This window comes from Syngnathoides biaculeatus, chromosome 21 (genome assembly GCF_019802595.1).
Source record: "Syngnathoides biaculeatus isolate LvHL_M chromosome 21, ASM1980259v1, whole genome shotgun sequence".
NCBI classification, from domain to species: domain Eukaryota; kingdom Metazoa; phylum Chordata; class Actinopteri; order Syngnathiformes; family Syngnathidae; genus Syngnathoides; species Syngnathoides biaculeatus.
The window spans coordinates 2,575,501-2,591,982 of NC_084660.1; the positions used below are offsets into that span (position 1 = coordinate 2,575,501).

General features: G+C 55.0%; 2 protein-coding genes across 12 annotated transcripts in view; one reads left to right on the top strand and one right to left on the bottom strand.

Moving 5' to 3' along the window:
* Nucleotides 1–32: 32 nt before the first annotated feature.
* Nucleotides 33–16,482, bottom strand: part of alpk1 (alpha-kinase 1) — a 209,421-nt gene continuing 192,971 nt past the window's right edge. The window contains exons 1-15 of one of the 6 annotated variants that reach the window (XM_061809074.1): nucleotides 4,361–4,745; nucleotides 4,253–4,286; nucleotides 4,023–4,158; nucleotides 3,801–3,955; nucleotides 3,526–3,724; nucleotides 3,397–3,456; nucleotides 3,240–3,326; nucleotides 3,079–3,155; nucleotides 2,901–2,996; nucleotides 2,715–2,819; nucleotides 1,227–2,649; nucleotides 1,002–1,149; nucleotides 769–931; nucleotides 489–675; nucleotides 33–425 (exon numbers count right to left, since the gene is read on the bottom strand). In XM_061809074.1, the coding sequence (XP_061665058.1) occupies nucleotides 223–425; nucleotides 489–675; nucleotides 769–931; nucleotides 1,002–1,149; nucleotides 1,227–2,649; nucleotides 2,715–2,819; nucleotides 2,901–2,996; nucleotides 3,079–3,155; nucleotides 3,240–3,326; nucleotides 3,397–3,456; nucleotides 3,526–3,724; nucleotides 3,801–3,955; nucleotides 4,023–4,158; nucleotides 4,253–4,286; nucleotides 4,361–4,461 (3,174 nt within the window). In that variant the 5' untranslated portion in view covers nucleotides 4,462–4,745 and the 3' untranslated portion in view covers nucleotides 33–222. Of the gene's footprint in view, nucleotides 426–488; nucleotides 676–768; nucleotides 932–1,001; nucleotides 1,150–1,226; nucleotides 2,650–2,714; nucleotides 2,820–2,900; nucleotides 2,997–3,078; nucleotides 3,156–3,239; nucleotides 3,327–3,396; nucleotides 3,725–3,800; nucleotides 3,956–4,022; nucleotides 4,159–4,234; nucleotides 4,746–14,630; nucleotides 14,816–16,482 lie in introns of those variants that run through there. The other 5 variants (XM_061809073.1, XM_061809078.1, XM_061809075.1 and 2 more) reach the window with 5 other exon arrangements.
* Nucleotides 4,907–14,121, top strand: LOC133494862 (RAS guanyl-releasing protein 2-like). 6 transcript variants are annotated; one of them, XM_061809092.1, is made up of 17 exons: nucleotides 4,907–5,074; nucleotides 7,081–7,182; nucleotides 7,265–7,367; nucleotides 7,515–7,571; nucleotides 7,638–7,769; nucleotides 7,892–8,042; nucleotides 8,115–8,288; nucleotides 9,254–9,358; nucleotides 9,467–9,748; nucleotides 9,817–9,891; nucleotides 9,967–10,086; nucleotides 10,170–10,285; nucleotides 10,375–10,516; nucleotides 11,738–11,774; nucleotides 12,106–12,264; nucleotides 13,537–13,598; nucleotides 13,871–14,083. In XM_061809092.1, exons 2-16 carry the CDS (start codon nucleotides 7,113–7,115, stop codon nucleotides 13,593–13,595), a joined length of 1,782 nt encoding a protein of 593 aa, XP_061665076.1. In that variant the 5' UTR covers nucleotides 4,907–5,074; nucleotides 7,081–7,112; the 3' UTR covers nucleotides 13,596–13,598; nucleotides 13,871–14,083. The 6 variants fall into 6 exon arrangements, with proteins under 6 accessions (XP_061665076.1, XP_061665072.1, XP_061665074.1 ...); XM_061809088.1 differs by having other exon boundaries at nucleotides 4,910–5,074; nucleotides 9,242–9,358; nucleotides 13,871–14,082; XM_061809090.1 differs by having other exon boundaries at nucleotides 4,910–5,074; nucleotides 9,242–9,358; nucleotides 13,878–14,082.

Below are 16,482 nucleotides of genomic sequence, written 5' to 3' on the forward strand. Positions count from 1 at the left end.
ACTGATAAAGAAATCACCTGACGACGCGTGCGTGCAATTCAGGTCACCCTCAGGTGACTTTTATTCACGGTCTCAAACCGGTCGGACTACATTTGGAGGGCTAACGCTGCGCCTCCGCTTTGAAAACAGAACGAATCCGGCACAAGAAATAATAATCCAATGCGATGGAAAAATCCCGTCTCACGTGATGGAGTGACTTCAAGACGGCATTGCGGCGAAATGTCAGTTCCCGACTTTGGCCGTCGCGGGCAACGGGGGCAGCTCGAGCAGCCGACAAACCGCGTTGCACTCGGGTCCGTGTTGCTCCCGCAGGAAGGAAAGGATTCCGCTCTGACCGAGGTTGGACGGGCCGCGGGGGGTTCCGGCGGAATGTATCTGGGGGTCCGTGAGGTAAGTCAGCCCTCGGCCGTTGGCCGTCACCCACCCTGTGAAGACAACGGAACGCAGTCACCGTTTTCACGCCGACGAGCCGCCTTCGGCGAGCACACCTTGCAAGTCCACGACGACGTCCCGGCAGTTGGAGCGCAGGTAGGTGAAATGTCCGAAGGCCAGGCCGTATTCCGTCGCGGGGAGCTTGTCGTTCTTCTTTCTGATGTTGTTGGTGAGCTTGACAAATTGACCGAACATGTAGGGCTCCACGGTGATGCAGCCCGCGATCTCATCTCCATCCAAAATCTGCTCACCGGCACAGACGGGAACACATGCGAGTGCTTTCTAAGAAGCGGGAAACCTTTGCGTCGAGTGCCTTGCGGGCAGCGTTTGGCTCACCAAGAGGACCTCCGAGGGCAGGAAGAACATCTGGGCCGTGACCTCCTTGTCATAAAGGCTCTTGTTGAATTGTGTCACATAATACTGCGCCGTCATCTGCCTCTCCACGTCGCTCAGGTGAAACTGGATCTGCGTCGGCTTCCGGTAGTCCTTCCCCACGTAACTGCGGATTGGCACAAAGTCGGTCAGAAGTCATTGCTGAGACCACCGATGCTTTTTATCTGGTGGCACACCTGCTCAGCCTTTCCTCCTGGTGCAAGAACCGGACCCAGATGGCGGTTCGGTGGGTGCCCTGCAAGCCCATCGATTGGCCAATGTAGGCACAGGTCTCCCTCGCTGTCCACAGTCCGGAGGCTTTGGAGAACTTTAACTGTAGAGCATCTGGCGGACACGAGAGTTGTTGCGATCGGTGGTACGGCAGGGACCGAGAACACCCGACGTCTGGACTCGAAACTTACCGTGGGCCGTGCTGTGCTGTGCGCTGTGAAGTTTGAACTTCCGCTTGTCGCTGCTCAGCCTCTTCAGCAGACAGTCGTGGCAAATCCCGGCCAGGAGGCTGCGGTAGTCCGCCGGGGACAACAAGTACTGCCTCGCTGGAGCGACACGTGGCGGGTCGTTGCTCTTGAGGCAACTACTGCACCCAGGATTCGACGTTTGAGGACCGAGGACCAACTCCTCCGGTGTACAGTGAGAATTTTCCGTCGAGGGTTCGGTGGTGCTACAGTTCCCAGTGTTTGCCACAGGGCTCTCCAGCGCTTTGGGCATGGACAAGAACTCCCACCCAGAAGCTGGGTCATTCTCTGGATCACTGGTTTGGCAGTCCTGCGTTTTCATGAGAAAGAAGCTCCCACTGGACTCCGACAGTTCACTCCTCTGGCCGCTTCCCGCAGACCTGGACGTTCTTGAGATGTTTTCCCACGAAGACTTGGAGCCAAAACTGTCGCTGAGATAGTTCGATCGGAGCTCGATCAGCTGGGAGACGGACCGCGACGGTGGGTCCGGTGGACCGTCCTCACCGTTGGGGGCATCAGAGCCCACGGTTGGTATTTCCGCTTCGACTATTTCAAACCTGTCAGGACTGTGACTTGCGTCGGAAGACAAGTGGGTGGCAAGTCTCGGGATTGTGGAGCTGTCAATGGCACACCTCCCTGACCCAGAACTTGTCGAGGAAATTTTCTTCCGGGAAGAGCCGAGACTGTCTGGGCTCCCGACAGCGACAGCGGGGCGGAGCTCAGCGAGTTGGGAAACATCAGCCTGAGCGCCTCTCGAAAGTTTCCAGGCCTCGATGTTGTATTCAGCCTCTGTGGTCCCAAAGGCCGTAACGCACATCGTGGCTCCATCTACTTCCTCTTTCCCGGCCTTACATCTTGCGTTTGCGGTCGCGCACAATGACGTGTGATACTTGTGAAATCTGCGCAGCAGCCCGGAGAAGTCATCCAAAGTGAAAGCGACCAAAGCGTCACTGGTGTTTCTGAAGCTATCGGGGATAAAAGAGAGGCTGTCCGAATTGACAAACGGCTCCACGCGCAACTCCAGCTTGACTCGAGCCACCAAGCCCAGGATTTTGTCGGAGAAGCCGCCTCGCTCCCGGGTGTCTGCGTGGCAGTAATCGTGAAGGCAGGCCAAAGCCTCTCGGCAAGCCCGCGTCGAGCGCGTCACGGCCTCGGATGATCCGTCAAGCCATTTGTGAGTGACGGCGAGCGAATAAGCCGCCTTGACGAAGGTGTGCAGCTCCTGCTTGCTGGGGACCGCCTCGCCCTCGGCTGTGGCCTGGAGGCCCACTTCAAAGGCCTCCTTGGCCTGCAAGAGGAAGAAGGGCCTCTTCGCGGGGAGACACGCCGCTGAGAAACTGTATGACAACAAGCAGGTCCCTTGGACTGTCTACGAGAGACACGGCCACGTTACTCACCACGGATGCACCCACGGCGGTGTCGATGGAAACGTACCGCGTTGGTCAGCACGTAGAGCGACCCGTACTGGCTGTATACCGCCGCCATTTTGGCTGCCTCGGCTGCGGACAGGAGACGGTGGGACGCCTCGCCGAGCAAAGTCTGCTCACCGAGACACGCAGATAGATGCAAATGCTGCACGTCCGTCCGTCGAGATTCAAAGCAGTCGAGAGTCTCACGCACTAGATCAACGTCCGGGGAGGTCTTAAAAGCTCGGAAGTCCTCATCGCTCATGGACAGCAGCACGTCAGCCAGGATGCCGAGAGAGGTTCCGATGCCCTGTGGGGACAATACAAAGGCGGGGCTTCAGCGCAGCGCGCAGACCGTCCTAGAGACCCTCCGCAAAAAGGACCGCCGCAACCTTTTTATCCGGTCGAGGCAGCGCGTGGTACCCGACCAGAGAAGCCCAGATGAGCTGCGCCGCCTCCATCCACAGACCTGCGAGCAGAGCAGAGCAGAGCGGAGCGACGCGGCAGGGGCGTCAAAAAACCAGGCGGGCCAAGCAATGTTTCAGGACTGGACCTAGCTTTTGCACGACCATTCCTCGCACTTGCAGACAAACGGCCTGCACGAGAGCCCGGTCGCTTTCGGAACGGTACACCCAACATCCTGCCAAGAAACGGAAAGCTCGCGTCGATCAGTGCGGCGCATTCAAAGGCGTGAAAATTCAGCGACTCACCCGTGTTGCCGCCGTCGATGATAAGATGGCTCAGAATGGACTCGGCCTTCTGCAGTTTGCCTAAAGGACACGTGACGATCGGCGTCACTCGGCGCCGTCGAACTGAAGACAAGCGAGCGTCAAAGCCACCTGAGTTGAGGTAGACCCGGGCCCGTCGTATGACCAACTGAGGGGCCACGGGGGCGTCTCGGTAGCGTCTGTGAAGCAGCTTGGTGATTTTCAACAACGTGGCGGACTCGTCCGTCCAGTAGAGGAAGCGGTCCGCCAAAAATATGACAGCCAACGCGGCGGCGGCTTCCCGGGCCAGGATGGCGGCCTCCAGGACGCGCTGGAAACGCGGCAAAAAGGGAGAAAAGCGAAATGCCGCGTCGTAGCGCCACACCGCACACATACGCGTTGCTCACCAGGAGCTGCGGCAGATGGCGGCCTACGAGGCGGTTCAGGTCGCCTTTGTCTTGCGAGGTGACGGCCCGCTTGTACTGCCACCTCTCGGGGACAAAGGGCCACCTCATTTCCACGGCTTCCTGCAGAAGCGACGCCAGCTCCACGCACAGGGAATCTGCAATCAAGACATCCAGACGACAACGTGCCGAGATCGGTCGTCGCGGCGCCCCCTCGCGTCGCACCTCTGACACTGCAGTAGTTGTGCTTCTCGGCCTCAGCGACTCGCGCAGACGTTTCTGCTGCTGCCGCGGTCCCGAGGCACTTGCCGAGCAGGGCGACGACTTCCTGGCTGGCCGTTTTGCTCAAATCGAGAGACATCTTGGAGCACAAAAACGTTACAAGAGATCCCACTTGTCACATTGAGAGAACAACTTGACGTGTGTGCACAACTTACGACACGTCACTGACTGACTTGCGAGCTTTGCTTGAAGGCGGACTTTGCTTTGCTGCGTTCACGGCAATGGGAAATATTACAAGGGAATGTGTGGGAGAAAATAACCCAAACGAACTTTCTGCCTACGTTTTGACTTGAAGGTGGTTGTTTTTGGAGGAGAAACCTTGATATTTGATCGATCCCACGTGTGAACGGTTAAACGAGCCTGACGGCGGGGCGGGCAGCATTAAAAGCAGCGTGGTAACGCCACCCGGTGGCCAAAATGTGGAGCTGCGGCGCACCGCTGGAGGAGAGGACTCGGTTGGCACGCGCGTCCCAGAAAGAGAGAGAGACAGAGAGAGAGAGAGAGAGAGAGAGAGAGAGACCTAGCAAGGATGAGAGGGACTGAGAGAGAGAGAGAGTGAGAAAGAGGGAGAGCGAGAGCAAGAGAGAGAGGGATTGAGAGAGAACTTGAGAGAGGGAGAGAGAGAGAGGGAGCAAGAAAGAGAGATTGAGAGAGAGAGCGAGAGAGAGCTGGAGAGAGAGAGAGAGAGAGAGAGAGAAAGAGCAAGAGAGGGAGCGAGGATGAGAGATTGTGAGAGAGAGTGAGGGAGGGAGGGAGGGAGGAAGGGAGGGAGAGAAAGAAGTCGCTGCAGTTTTGTTTTGCAGCTCGGACAGCAAAAATGGAAGAAGGTCCGCCGAGGCCAATGCAAAGCAAATGACGCAGCGACTTTTGATCGGTTGTCATTCGAAGTGCCTTTGAACTTTTTGGTTTTTTTGTTTCCGGGGGCGGCAGCTGACGTCCACGTTTGTCGTGTCCTCGTTCCAGCTGCATATGCAGAGCACGGGAGGGAGGGAAAGGTAAGAAATTCTTTCTGGGACTCGGAGACGACACTTGACGCAAAGTCCGTCAGCGCTCGATTCCTCCGTGACTCTTTAATCGCGGCGTCCTCACGTCCGAAACGGATTCTCCGTCCGTCCGTCCGTCCGTCCGTCTGTCTGTCTGTCGTCGTCGTACTCGACAAATTCCTCGTGTGCTTTTTGCGATCAAACAAAGCCGATCCCGGTCGTGACCCGAATAGGCACCGGCGGCTCGCAGCCGGGTCGCTTTTGGAGTCTTTCGTCAGCGACTTGGCGTCGCTCAGCAGGTCGCGAGGGTCTCGACTGGTTGGGGATTTTGCTCCCTGTCCTCTCTCACAGCCTCCGGAGAGCATCTGGAACCCGTTCAAGCGCCAGGCCCGATGATTGCGTCCGTCCGAGTCCAAAATCCGTTTCTCGGAGTCAGAGCGGCAGGATTTCGGCGCTAATCTGCAAGTCTTAACAGCGGCCGGGATGCGGTCTCAGGGGAAGGCTTTTTAATTTTGGAGGCAAAACCAGAGCCCATCTCATCGTACCAGTCCAGAAATCAATCCGTTGAGCTATTTGATGAGGCATCGCTCACCCTTCACAAAAAGGGGTCGAGAAGGCGTCGAACAAATTCCCCAAAGTATTGAAGGAGAGTGCGGCCAATTTGAGCTCTGTGGATAAAACGAGTTGGAGCTGAAACGACCTTTGACCTTTGAGCTGGTCCGCAGGTGGGATGGGTGACGCAGAACTGACAAATTGTCACGACGAATGAAAATAAACGCAAAACTGTTGCATTGGACATTGGAAACGGGACTGAGCGCCGTCCACCCGCGGTCCAGAACTGGGAAAAAAAAAAACTGGAATTTGCGGATGACTTCACAAATGAACGCTGAACGCCCAACTCGTGCGGCAGCTGCACGTTTCATTTTGGCTCGTACGCAACAACCTCCGCGGCAGTCAGAGTTTCGCAAAGGAAGTTGCGTGATCGAAAGAGGAAGTGAGAACGCAAGCCTGTGCGTGGCATCCCTTCTTCATGTGGCAACGCAGGCAGGCGCACCCTTTCCTGTTTGTTCCGGCACAACTGAGCCCATCTGGCCAAAGGACGGAAATGCGAGCAGGAAGTGGCAAACAAAAGCGGGCGACCCGACGTAACGCCACGTTGTCGTCCCCTTCGTCACGCGGGACGGCTCGGGAACCGTTTCGTTGCTCTTCTGCAGTTCTCCGAGCAAAAGGGGCCGGGAGCACCTCCCGGCCTCCGCCGTGGGCTCAAGTCAAGTTCTTGCGTACGGGAGGCCCTCCCTTTTGTCGTCGCCGTCCGACACCTGCAAGAAGATCGGCATCTGAATTTGAGGGCATCGGGGCCAATCAACAGCGCCGCGCGTGAGCACGGGCGCGAGGAAACGAGCCCGTCACGGGACACCGGCGTCATCGGTTTCGATCGCTCGCTTGTCATTTGTCTCTTTGGGAGGCCGCTACAAACGGATTCGGGGAAAGGCCGAAAAGGTGAGGCGGGCTGACATTTTCCGTCCGTGTCGCGGATGGCGCACACGCGCAGCCCCCCGTCGAGCTCCCCGGACTCCCCGTCCCGCCGCTCTCGCTAATCTGCCGGATCGAAGGGGCTTGACAGGCCGTCACCCGGCAACCGCACGGCAGACGCCCGAGGGCAAATTTGATGAAATGCCGCGAGCGGAAAGGGAGCTCGTTCAAAATGAACGTGTGGCTTCTTCGTCATCAGTCCATCTCCTCCTAGCCCTAACCCTGACCCTTACGCCGGGTCATGGTGAGAAGGGCAGACAGTTCTCAAGTGAAGGTCTGAGCTGCCAACACAAAGAGACGCTGATGATTTGCGCCATCCGTGCACGCACGCCGACTCGCGTGGGATGCCGCGGCCGTGTCGGACCGGCCAGATAACGGATTGCGGTTTCCTGCCTTTGGGACTTGGCGCCTGTCAGTTTGTGTTGATGAGGTCGGGGGAGAGCGAATGCGCTGAAGCTATTTAAGCTCTCTTATTTTGTCTCCAGTGTGAGAAAGGAACCGAGGCCGGGACGGCGTCATGGAGCCCAGCACCCGGGAGCAGTCGGCCACAGTGGATGACTTGGTGGAGGCGTGCATCCGAGCCTTTGGTTTGTCCTTTGAACCCCTTTTCTTTCCGGACTTTTGTTTGGACTGAATATGCAAAAATGTGAACAAGCGCTGTTGTTTTAGATGAAACAGGCGAGTTGGGGGACCCCGCCCTGGTGCGGATGGTCCTCATGATGCATCCTTGGTACATCCCGTCGACCGACATGGCTGCCAAGTTGGTGCGCAAGTATCCTTCAATTTTCATGGACGTGGGCAGAACCTACAGAGACCTAAAAGAGGGGCTGGCGGACAAACGCGTTCCCCAAACGGCGTGCAGTCTCCGAAAACGTGACCTTTTAATGGTGGACGCTTTTCTCCTTGACCTTTTGCTCAGATCTCGAGAGGGGGGCTGCACGGCAGAGCGTCGAAGCAGAATATGTCACCTCGTAAAGTAATGCCTTTCTCCCACACCGATCACAAGCTTCGGAAAAGTCACTTTGACATTTCTGCTCGGCAGGTATTGGATCTCCGAGTTCCCCGCGGAGTTCAATCTGAACCCGGAACTGGCTGAGCAGATGAAGGACTTCAAGGACCTCCTGAGCACAGAGGGCAACGAGCGCCAGAGCCAGCTCATTGACATCGAGAGCGTGTAAGCCGCCAAAGTTCTCCGCCCGGCTGTCGGATTTCTTGTAGAACGGGACGCAACCCCAGCGATTTACGCTTCCCATCTTTTGGTCTTTTGGTCCCGAAATCCTTGTCGCTTGCCCTTAGGCCCTCGTATGAATGGAAGCGTCACGTGACTCAGAGTGTCCCATCCGCCTCCAAAAAGCGGAAAATGTCCTTGCTCTTTGACCACCTTGACTCCTGCGAACTGGCCGAGCACCTGACCTACTTGGAGTACAAATCTTTCTGCAAGATTTTGGTCAGTACGACGAGGTAGGTTTCAGTCTCAAACCTCAGGCAGCCGAATCTCCGCTGTTCTGGCGTTTTGCAGTTTCAGGACTACCACAGCTTTGTGATGCACGGCTGCACGGTGGACAACCCGGTGCTGGAACGCTTCATCACACTCTTCAACAGCGTCTCGCAGTGGATCCAGCTCATGGTGCTCAGTAAGCCCACGGCGCCTCAGAGAGCCTCGGTCGTCTCGCACTTTATCAGCGTCGCACAGGTCCGTTTCTGGCTCTTTTACTGATGTCTGATATCTCGTGACCCGTCCTGCTTTTGTATATACGCCCACCTTTGCTGTGCAGCCACTATCCCGAAATTTCCACCTCAGCTGCTGCTTTCCTGCTCCTCGTACGGTGGGACTTCCTCATCCTTTCGGTGCAGAGCCATCCTTTCGTTTTGCGTGCTGAACTCGGCTCTCGTTGATGTTCCTCCAGCTGATGCGACCGCTGCTCGCGTCAGGCCGGGCATCTCGTCGGGCCGCCTGATTTTCCGCAACAGCGTTGGCTCCGATTGCCTTCCGGTTCGAATGGCGGACCACGTTGGGTGGAGCGCCTGCTGTTGGCGTTGTTGCTTTCATTTCAACGTTTCTCTCCGCTTCTTCCGGTGTGCGATTATTGGGTTTGCGCGTGAAGGGCGCACGACACCGCAATTCGTTTGCTCGGGGAAGGAGTTCCCTCATTCACGCTCCCTAAAAGGGATCCTCTCTTTTGGGCGCACAAAACACCGGGCTACTTCCACTCTGCTCTAGCAGCCGATTGCAAACGAGTGACCTGAATCAGTTGACGTCCCCTCGGGCGGTCCTCCCACACAGCTGCGACGCCATTGATTGCGTGGCGGTACTCCACGCAGGCTGAAGGGCATCGCGGGTCCCCGCCGAGGGGCGTTCGCAGCGCCCATTCAGGGCAACTTTTTGTGGACATCGTGCTGCCTCCTCCTAATGAGTCCTTTGCATCTGTCCGTCCATTTTCTAGCCGCATATAGTCGCAAGGGTTGCGGGCGTGCTGGAGCCCATCCCATGCATGTTGCATGTTTTTCAAATGTGGGAGGAACCCAGGTCCTCAGAACTGCGAGGCCGACGCTTTACGGCTGCTCCGCCGTGCCGCCCCTTCCCATCTATCATTGGGGGGGGGGGGGAAGAAGAAGAAGCCACATTTCGCTCTGACTTCTCAACAGAAACTTCTGCAGCTGCAGAACTTCAACACGCTGATGGCGGTGGTGGGCGGGCTCAGCAACAGCTCCATCTCACGCCTCAAAGACACGCAGGCACAGATCAGTGCCGAAACCACCAAGGTGGGTCCCGCTGAATCCTCCAGACATTTGTTGGCTAGCTTTTACCCGAACCCAGATGTGGGAGGGGCTTTCTTTTGTACCTTCCATTCTCCATCCATCCCTTTTCAGGTTTTTAACAGTCTCACTGAACTGGTAACGTCGTGCGGTAACTACAGCCAGTACCGCAAGCGCTTCTCGGAAAGCTTCGGCTTCCGCTTTCCCATCCTGGGCGTGCACCTGAAGGATCTGATCGCCGTGCACGTGGCGCTGCCGGACTGGGCCGACAAGGAGAAGACGCGAGTCAACCTGGCCAAAACCCAGCAACTCTACATCATCCTTCAGGAGCTGGCGCTGATACAGAACACGCCGCCCAACGTGGACGCCAACGCAGATCTGCTGAACCTCTTGACGGTGGGTGCCGGAGATGCCGAATGGAGCCAGTAAATGAGCAGAGATGCGCCTCTTGATGCTGTCCGCAGGTATCTCTGGACCAGTATCACACAGAGGAAGAGATCTACCAGATGTCTTTGCAGAGGGAACCTCGCAAGTCAGCAGTAAGCACCGGTGTGAAAAAGGAGCCTGCTTCCTCTAAAGTGGAAAAGTGACATTGATGCTTGCGTTCGTTGCAGAAATCCAGCCCCGCTCCAGCTCCTGACCCCAAGTCCACCGTGATTTCCGAGTGGGCCGTGTCGGTGAAGCCCAACGCTGACCCGACGATCATCAGGAAGCACATTGAGAAGATGGTGGAGGTAAGCAAAACTCATGGATCACTTCTGTTCGGCATCTTCTTTGCGTGGTTAATGGCCTCCTCCCGACCTCTTGCGTCACACAGTCCGTCTTCAAGAACTTTGACACCGATGGCGACGGCCACATATCCAGGGATGAGTTTGAGGCCATCAGGAACAACTTTCCATACCTCAACAAGTTTGGAGAACTGGACAAGAACCAGTGAGGGACATTCATGTGGCCCCCGGCCACAGACCGACCGCAACTGAGGCGCCGTAATCCGACCTGCGTCCGTCTACCCCCCTCCGCAGAGACGGCAAAATCAGCCGAGAGGAGATGATCGACTACTTCATGAGGGCCAGCTCGCTTCTCAACTGCAAAATGGGTTTTCTCCACACCTTCGCCGAGGCCACCTACGTCAAGCCCACCTTCTGCGAGCACTGCGCCGGATTTGTGAGACATCGTGACTCCCCCCCCCCCTCCCCCCTCTTTTGTCAGCTTCCGTGCTTTTGACTGCATTGTTCTCGATTTGGAAAAGGTTGATTTTAGTCAAACTGCGACGAAGCTGCCACGTCAGCCCGGGACCAATCATTCGAATCCTCAGCCGCAACCTGGGAACGGACCATCATTGCGGCGTGCGCGTGCGTGCGTGCGGCCTTTGACGCGGCGAGATTGTTGCGTTAGCGAAGGGCGCAGTCGCCATTTAGCAGGCCGAAGACAGAGGGGGACTCCTGCGGTTGTCAAAACAGAGGCAGGACCAAATAAGGCCTCCGGTTACATATCATCCGCCCGCTTTCCTTCCGCTCAAAAGATGCTAAACGCCTAAACGTCCTTGTCCACGTCACGCAGTCTGGAACCACTTTCACTTTTGATCCATGTGGCAGGGCAGTTCCACTAAAACGAGAGAATGAGGAGAACATCTTATCTGTCGGCACAAGGCAACAAACGGTTCAGGAAGCGCGGCAACCAAATGTCTCGTCATTGCTGTCTCTGGGAGGAAACGATAGACGACATTCACGCCAAAAGAGTCGGTTTGAAAATGCAATTTTAGTCGGAACGTTCCGAATTGTATTGGGTGACGGTGTGCGGACAAACCCGAAAGGTCAGCCGGCGTAGGCGCCGCTCACCCTGCTCACTTTGTCGCCCGCGGCGTGCGTTTGTGGGCCTTGTCAAAGAGCGTGAAGAGGTCAGGATATTTTCTACCTTGTCAGATGTCGCGGGGCCCACGTGTGATCTGGCTTTCATGTCAACGTCCCCCTCCGTGGCGCGGGCCGACACCTCCCTCTCAACGTGGCGCGTTTCCGTCCTCCGACCGTCCCGCTGGGCTCTGATCTCCGTTCGAGCTTGGCGCTTTGCTCCGTTGATAGCACTACCAAAAAATTGTGGCCACAAACTGTTCCATCCCTGCTGTGCAGACCTATTTATCGCTCATTCGGGTTTTTTTTTTTTTTTTTTTTGGGTGGTTTGTGGCTGAAACGGGGCCCACCATCACGGCTTCAGCGCGTTCGTTCGCACCAGTGGTTATCCGGTGCAATTGCGAGGTGGCTTTCGCTAGCTCGCTAAGCCCAAACTCCAAATATGTATATGTATCGAAAAGGGGTCAGGGCAGTCAATCACAAATGCTGTCTGTGTGACAAGAGGGTCCAAACTAACATTTGTCTGTTTTCTTTGAAGATATGGGGCTTCTACAAGCAGGGCTACAAGTGTAAAGGTAAGATTGGGTTTAGTTTCGGCTCAAAAACCAAGCGCTAAGCATGACAAATCTACACAAAGAGAGCCACACACGTTGCCTTGTTGTAGCAGCGCATCAATGGGACAAGATGGAATTAATCCGAGAAGCCGCCCTGGCCATTAACCGTAGTTTTCAGGACTGCAGTCAAAGCTGCACTTCTACAGTACCATGCACAAGGACACATTAGCATGAATCGCTCGCGTTTAGCGACAACTTCACTCCGTCTGAGCCTCTTCTCTCCACCCCACCCCACTCCTCCTTCGGCACACCGATCCTCCCTGCCGCCTTCTGTCTCCGACTGTGGGCTCAGTCTGCGGGGTCAACTGCCACAAGGCCTGCCGGAGTCGTCTGGCGGTCGAGTGCCGGAAGAGAACCAAGAGCATCAGCCACCAGACTCCGCCCGCTCTCCAGGCCAGATCCTACAGCTTCCCGCCACCTGCTAACACTCCGCCTAACCTCCACAACACCGGTAAGACTAAGACCAAAACTAGAACCGTAGAGTCCACTACGTCCTTTCCAAACTGCCCTTCCTGTGCCGGTTCTTGATGGAGCCTCTCTTGCAGACCTTAATACCAAGACCATACCACGTCAAATGCGAAAGTTTCCGTGACGGCGGTTGTGCCCACGGGAGCTTGTCACTTTCTTGAAACTCGAGAGTTAAGACTTGAGACTGCCAAATGGAAAGCTGAAATTCAATATCAATCAGTTCCCACGTGGGTCTTGGGATTTTTACCAATTATCGACCAATCAATGGCGGCACTGCGAAGGAACTGGCTAGAGCTTTGTGTCCAGACAGTTCTGAGGACCGGGATTCAAATCTTGGCCCCGGCTGTGGGGAGTTTGCATGTCCTCCCCTGTGCCTGCGTGGTTTTCCTCAAACACCCCCCCCCCCCCCCCCACAAAACAAAACAAAAACAACATTCATTCATTGGAGACTTAAATTGTGCGAGTGAACGGTCGTTTGTCTCTATGTGCCCTGCGATTGGCGCGGGACCGGTTGAGGATGCCCCTTTTTGCCCTCCCGTGACGCTCGTGAGGATGAGCGGCTCAGATAATGGACGGAGGACCGATCAAAAGTTGACGACGCAAAATATTGACGGCTTAACGTTACTTGTCTTGAAAAGCGACAATTTTTTAGAGATGCTTGGATTGCCCCCGATGTCGGCAAAATTTGACTCCTCCCGACCTCCGGGCGGACCGAATGACAGTCACGGCAGTTTGCGAACGACTGACCCCGAAGCTCGCCAAGTCACAAACCACGACAAGACGTCATCGCCAGCAAATGCTTTCGGGGCGGCGAGAGCGTTTTGAATTAAAGTCCCCGGCGGAGCCGTCACCCGCAAAGAAGGCTTGAGCGCAATTCATTCGTCTGCCGCCACCCACAGCGCTTCAGTCTTCCTCTCGGCGTAACGGTGCCGTCGCAAGATACGCTCCCAAAAACAATGGCCATTCATTTGCAATGGAAATGCACTTGGCCCAACGCAGCGGTGCCGCCGACTCGCAGACGCCACGTTTTGTTTGTTTTCACATCTGACGCCAGCCAGAGCGTTGCGCCGCCTCTGGCATCCGGCAGCTGGAGGCTTTCATGTCGGCGGGTTAAGCGGCGCCGCCGGGCCCCGGCAACAAAAGTGACAAGATAAACAGACAAAAGCCGCGCAACTCATTGCCTTTTTCCTCCCAATTTGATAGAAGACGCGTGGCAAGCTCACGTTTTCTGCTGTGTCTTCTTTGTTCTTGCCAGTCATCCCCGAGGAGGATTTAGAGGCGGTGGAAGAGGCCGTATTTGACGTTCACCTATAACAGGTCAGCCTCGTTCGGGTCCAACAAGGTAACGGGGGGGGGGGCAAACAAAGACGCAGATTCAACAATCGGCCTGCTCACATACTCTCTGTTATTATGATTTCCCAAGAACTTTTCCTTTGACTGAAAGTAAATATGGAACAAAAAGAAGGTGATTGATGCCATATTTCAAAGGAGAAACTTGATTTGAGCTGAATTAACACGGCTACCCTCCCTGGAAATGAACATGGTTTCCCTCCATCTTTGATCAAAGTCTGAACGAGCCAATGTTCAAGTTTGCAGGCAACGTTTTGGAAGTCTCAGCAGGCGAGGACGTCATCCGCTGCCGCCGGCCAACGTGACCCATTTCTGGCCCACCTTCCGCGCACTCGAAAAATGACTTGTCATGTTTTTTTGTTTTGCGTCTCTCGTGAGAATCGCTTGAAAAGTTGCAGCTGCCTTGATGAACAAGCGACTTTTTCTTTCTTCTATCTTTATCCAGATGAATAAAAAAAAATAAATAAATAAAGACATTGCAGGGGGTTTCATCTCGTGGAAATAGTCCGTGGCGGGATATGGATTGGCGCTGCCTGGCCCACTTCTTTGACTGATTTGGTGTCCGCACGGACTCAGGAGAGGCTCCCCCAGTTTGGTCGTCCGCTCGTATAACGCCCATAAATAGCGGCCATTCATTCAGAAGCCACTTCTTGACGGCGCTCGACTCCCGATTGTCCATTTTCTGAGCACATTTAACAATTCAATCCAATGCAAAGAATGCTGCGGCTTCAGTTCAATGGGCGCGGCGCCGTTCCTTCTTTTGGCCACCTGGAGGCAGTATAATGCGGAAAGCGGCGGCAAATGACTGGAACGGTCGTCGCTCCCGACAGAGGATAAAGAATATATTGCCGTGAGTGGTTTTGCTGGTTTTCAAATATCCCTTCCTTAGCTGCCATTTTGCCAAACAATATTTCAAGGAGCGTACGCATGTGCGGAACCAAGTCAGTCGGCTTGTTTGTCAAGGGTTCGTGCCCAAGTGCCCAAAAGATGCGACATCACCTCGGCGGGGGGCATAGCGCAAGTCGCGGAGTTGCCTCTCGCCTCGTCCTCAGATTGATGGGATCTTCTTTTCGGCGCTTGTCAGCGTGAGGCCACGCCCCCAACAGAGCAGACGGCGGATTGACGGCTCCCGTTCAGCGCTTCACAGCCTGCAAAGTGGTATCGATCCGCAAAAAAAAAAAAAAAAAAAAAAAAGAGCAAAATGCCGGTTAATGAGCAGCTTCTCACTGAGAACTTTTCACCCGCCACGAAAGCAAAGCCTGCAGCAAGGATCTTCTTTGCCCCCCCCCCAGCAGACGGAGAGGCGGTATTTCGGCACTCAGCCCCACGCGAACGCCACATTTCCCGCACGCCAGCCGAAGGGAGGTCAGGACTCGGCCTCGCCGCTTGGTGGCAATGACGAGCCGCGGCTGCAATCTCGTCACGGAGCCGATGAAAACAACACGCAATCAAACACAAACGCGTGCCGCATGGATCACATTCACACTGATTTTCCATAAGATGGCAGCCCCCTCGTCCCCCCCCCCCCCCCCAGGGTCCCAGATGACCTTCGTGTCTCGGTCGACTGTATTCCAAACCTGACTTGCGTAGCGTCTCGACAGAAAGCGCCGTCCGCGTCGACTGGCGTCTTTTTCGGGTTTTGGTCAGTTTTTGCGACACGGTCTGCATTTCTTCGAGCCGAAAGAAGACTTTGGTCTTCATTAGCATAAACCCACCTTGACGGCGGCGGCGGCGGCAACAGAACAGCGGCGGAACTAATAGGCGCCTCATAATGGCTCCATTTCAAAGCGGGCACGCTCGGCAGTTATCTAAAAGGTCCCTTTTCCCTCTTCCCCGATCAAACATAATCACGTGGTGAGTGGCAGGTGGAGAAAAGAAAAATGGAAGCGCGTCTGAGTGTGCGCGGCGTGGACCTCGCCTCACAACAACCACGGGGGGGGGGGGGCGAAAGCCACTCCGGCGTTCGATGCATCGTGTGTCATTGTGGTCGGAGGAGGACGTTGGGATTTTTACAAGCCCATCAGACAGGATTACTCACCAATCTCTTTCAGGGGGTTTTATGAGAACAAGTCCGAAAGGCTGCTAAAAGATACCTTTATTAAATGCATTTATTCCCTACAGAAATTGTGGCTTTATGGAAGCATAACCTCGCATCATGCCGGGCTTCTCAAGTAGTTGACCAAAGTGGAGCGTGGAAGAAAAAAAAAAAAAAAAAAAAATGGTGGGCGTCGGGCTCGTGCACACATCGACCCCCGAGTGGTGTTCGAGCCAAAGACAAAAGGGCTGTGCTTTTTCTTCATTCACAAAAAACAACCCCCCCAAAAAAGGACCATTTTGATATTTCAAGGACATTAATCTATGAATTGCACGTATGCTCCCATCTTAATCTTCGTAAGGTTAAGAAAAATGGTGGGCATCGGGCACGTGCACACATAGACCCTCGAGTGATCCTCGTGCCAAAGACAAAATTCTTCATTCACATGTAGATTAAAAACAACCGACCATTTTGATATTTCAAGGACATTAATCTATGAATTGCACTTATGCGCCCACCTTAATTTACGTGAGGTTCATCAGAGGGACTTTAAATGCTGCCAGGTGTGTCGGAATTTGGAACACGTCCCCATTAATAGACGGGTGTGTGCACTTATGCAAGCATGTTATATCATTTTTTTTTTTTTTTTTACTTCCACGCTCATTTGCCCCCAAAGTGAGCTGTAAAGGTTATAGGTTAATTCATTATGGAAAAGAGTTGGAATGAGTTTGCTTTTGACGAACAGGGCGGTGGGAACGGAGCCCAGGTCTGTCGCGTCTTTTACCGGGCGCTTCCCTGCGCCGGCAGCCTCGCTTT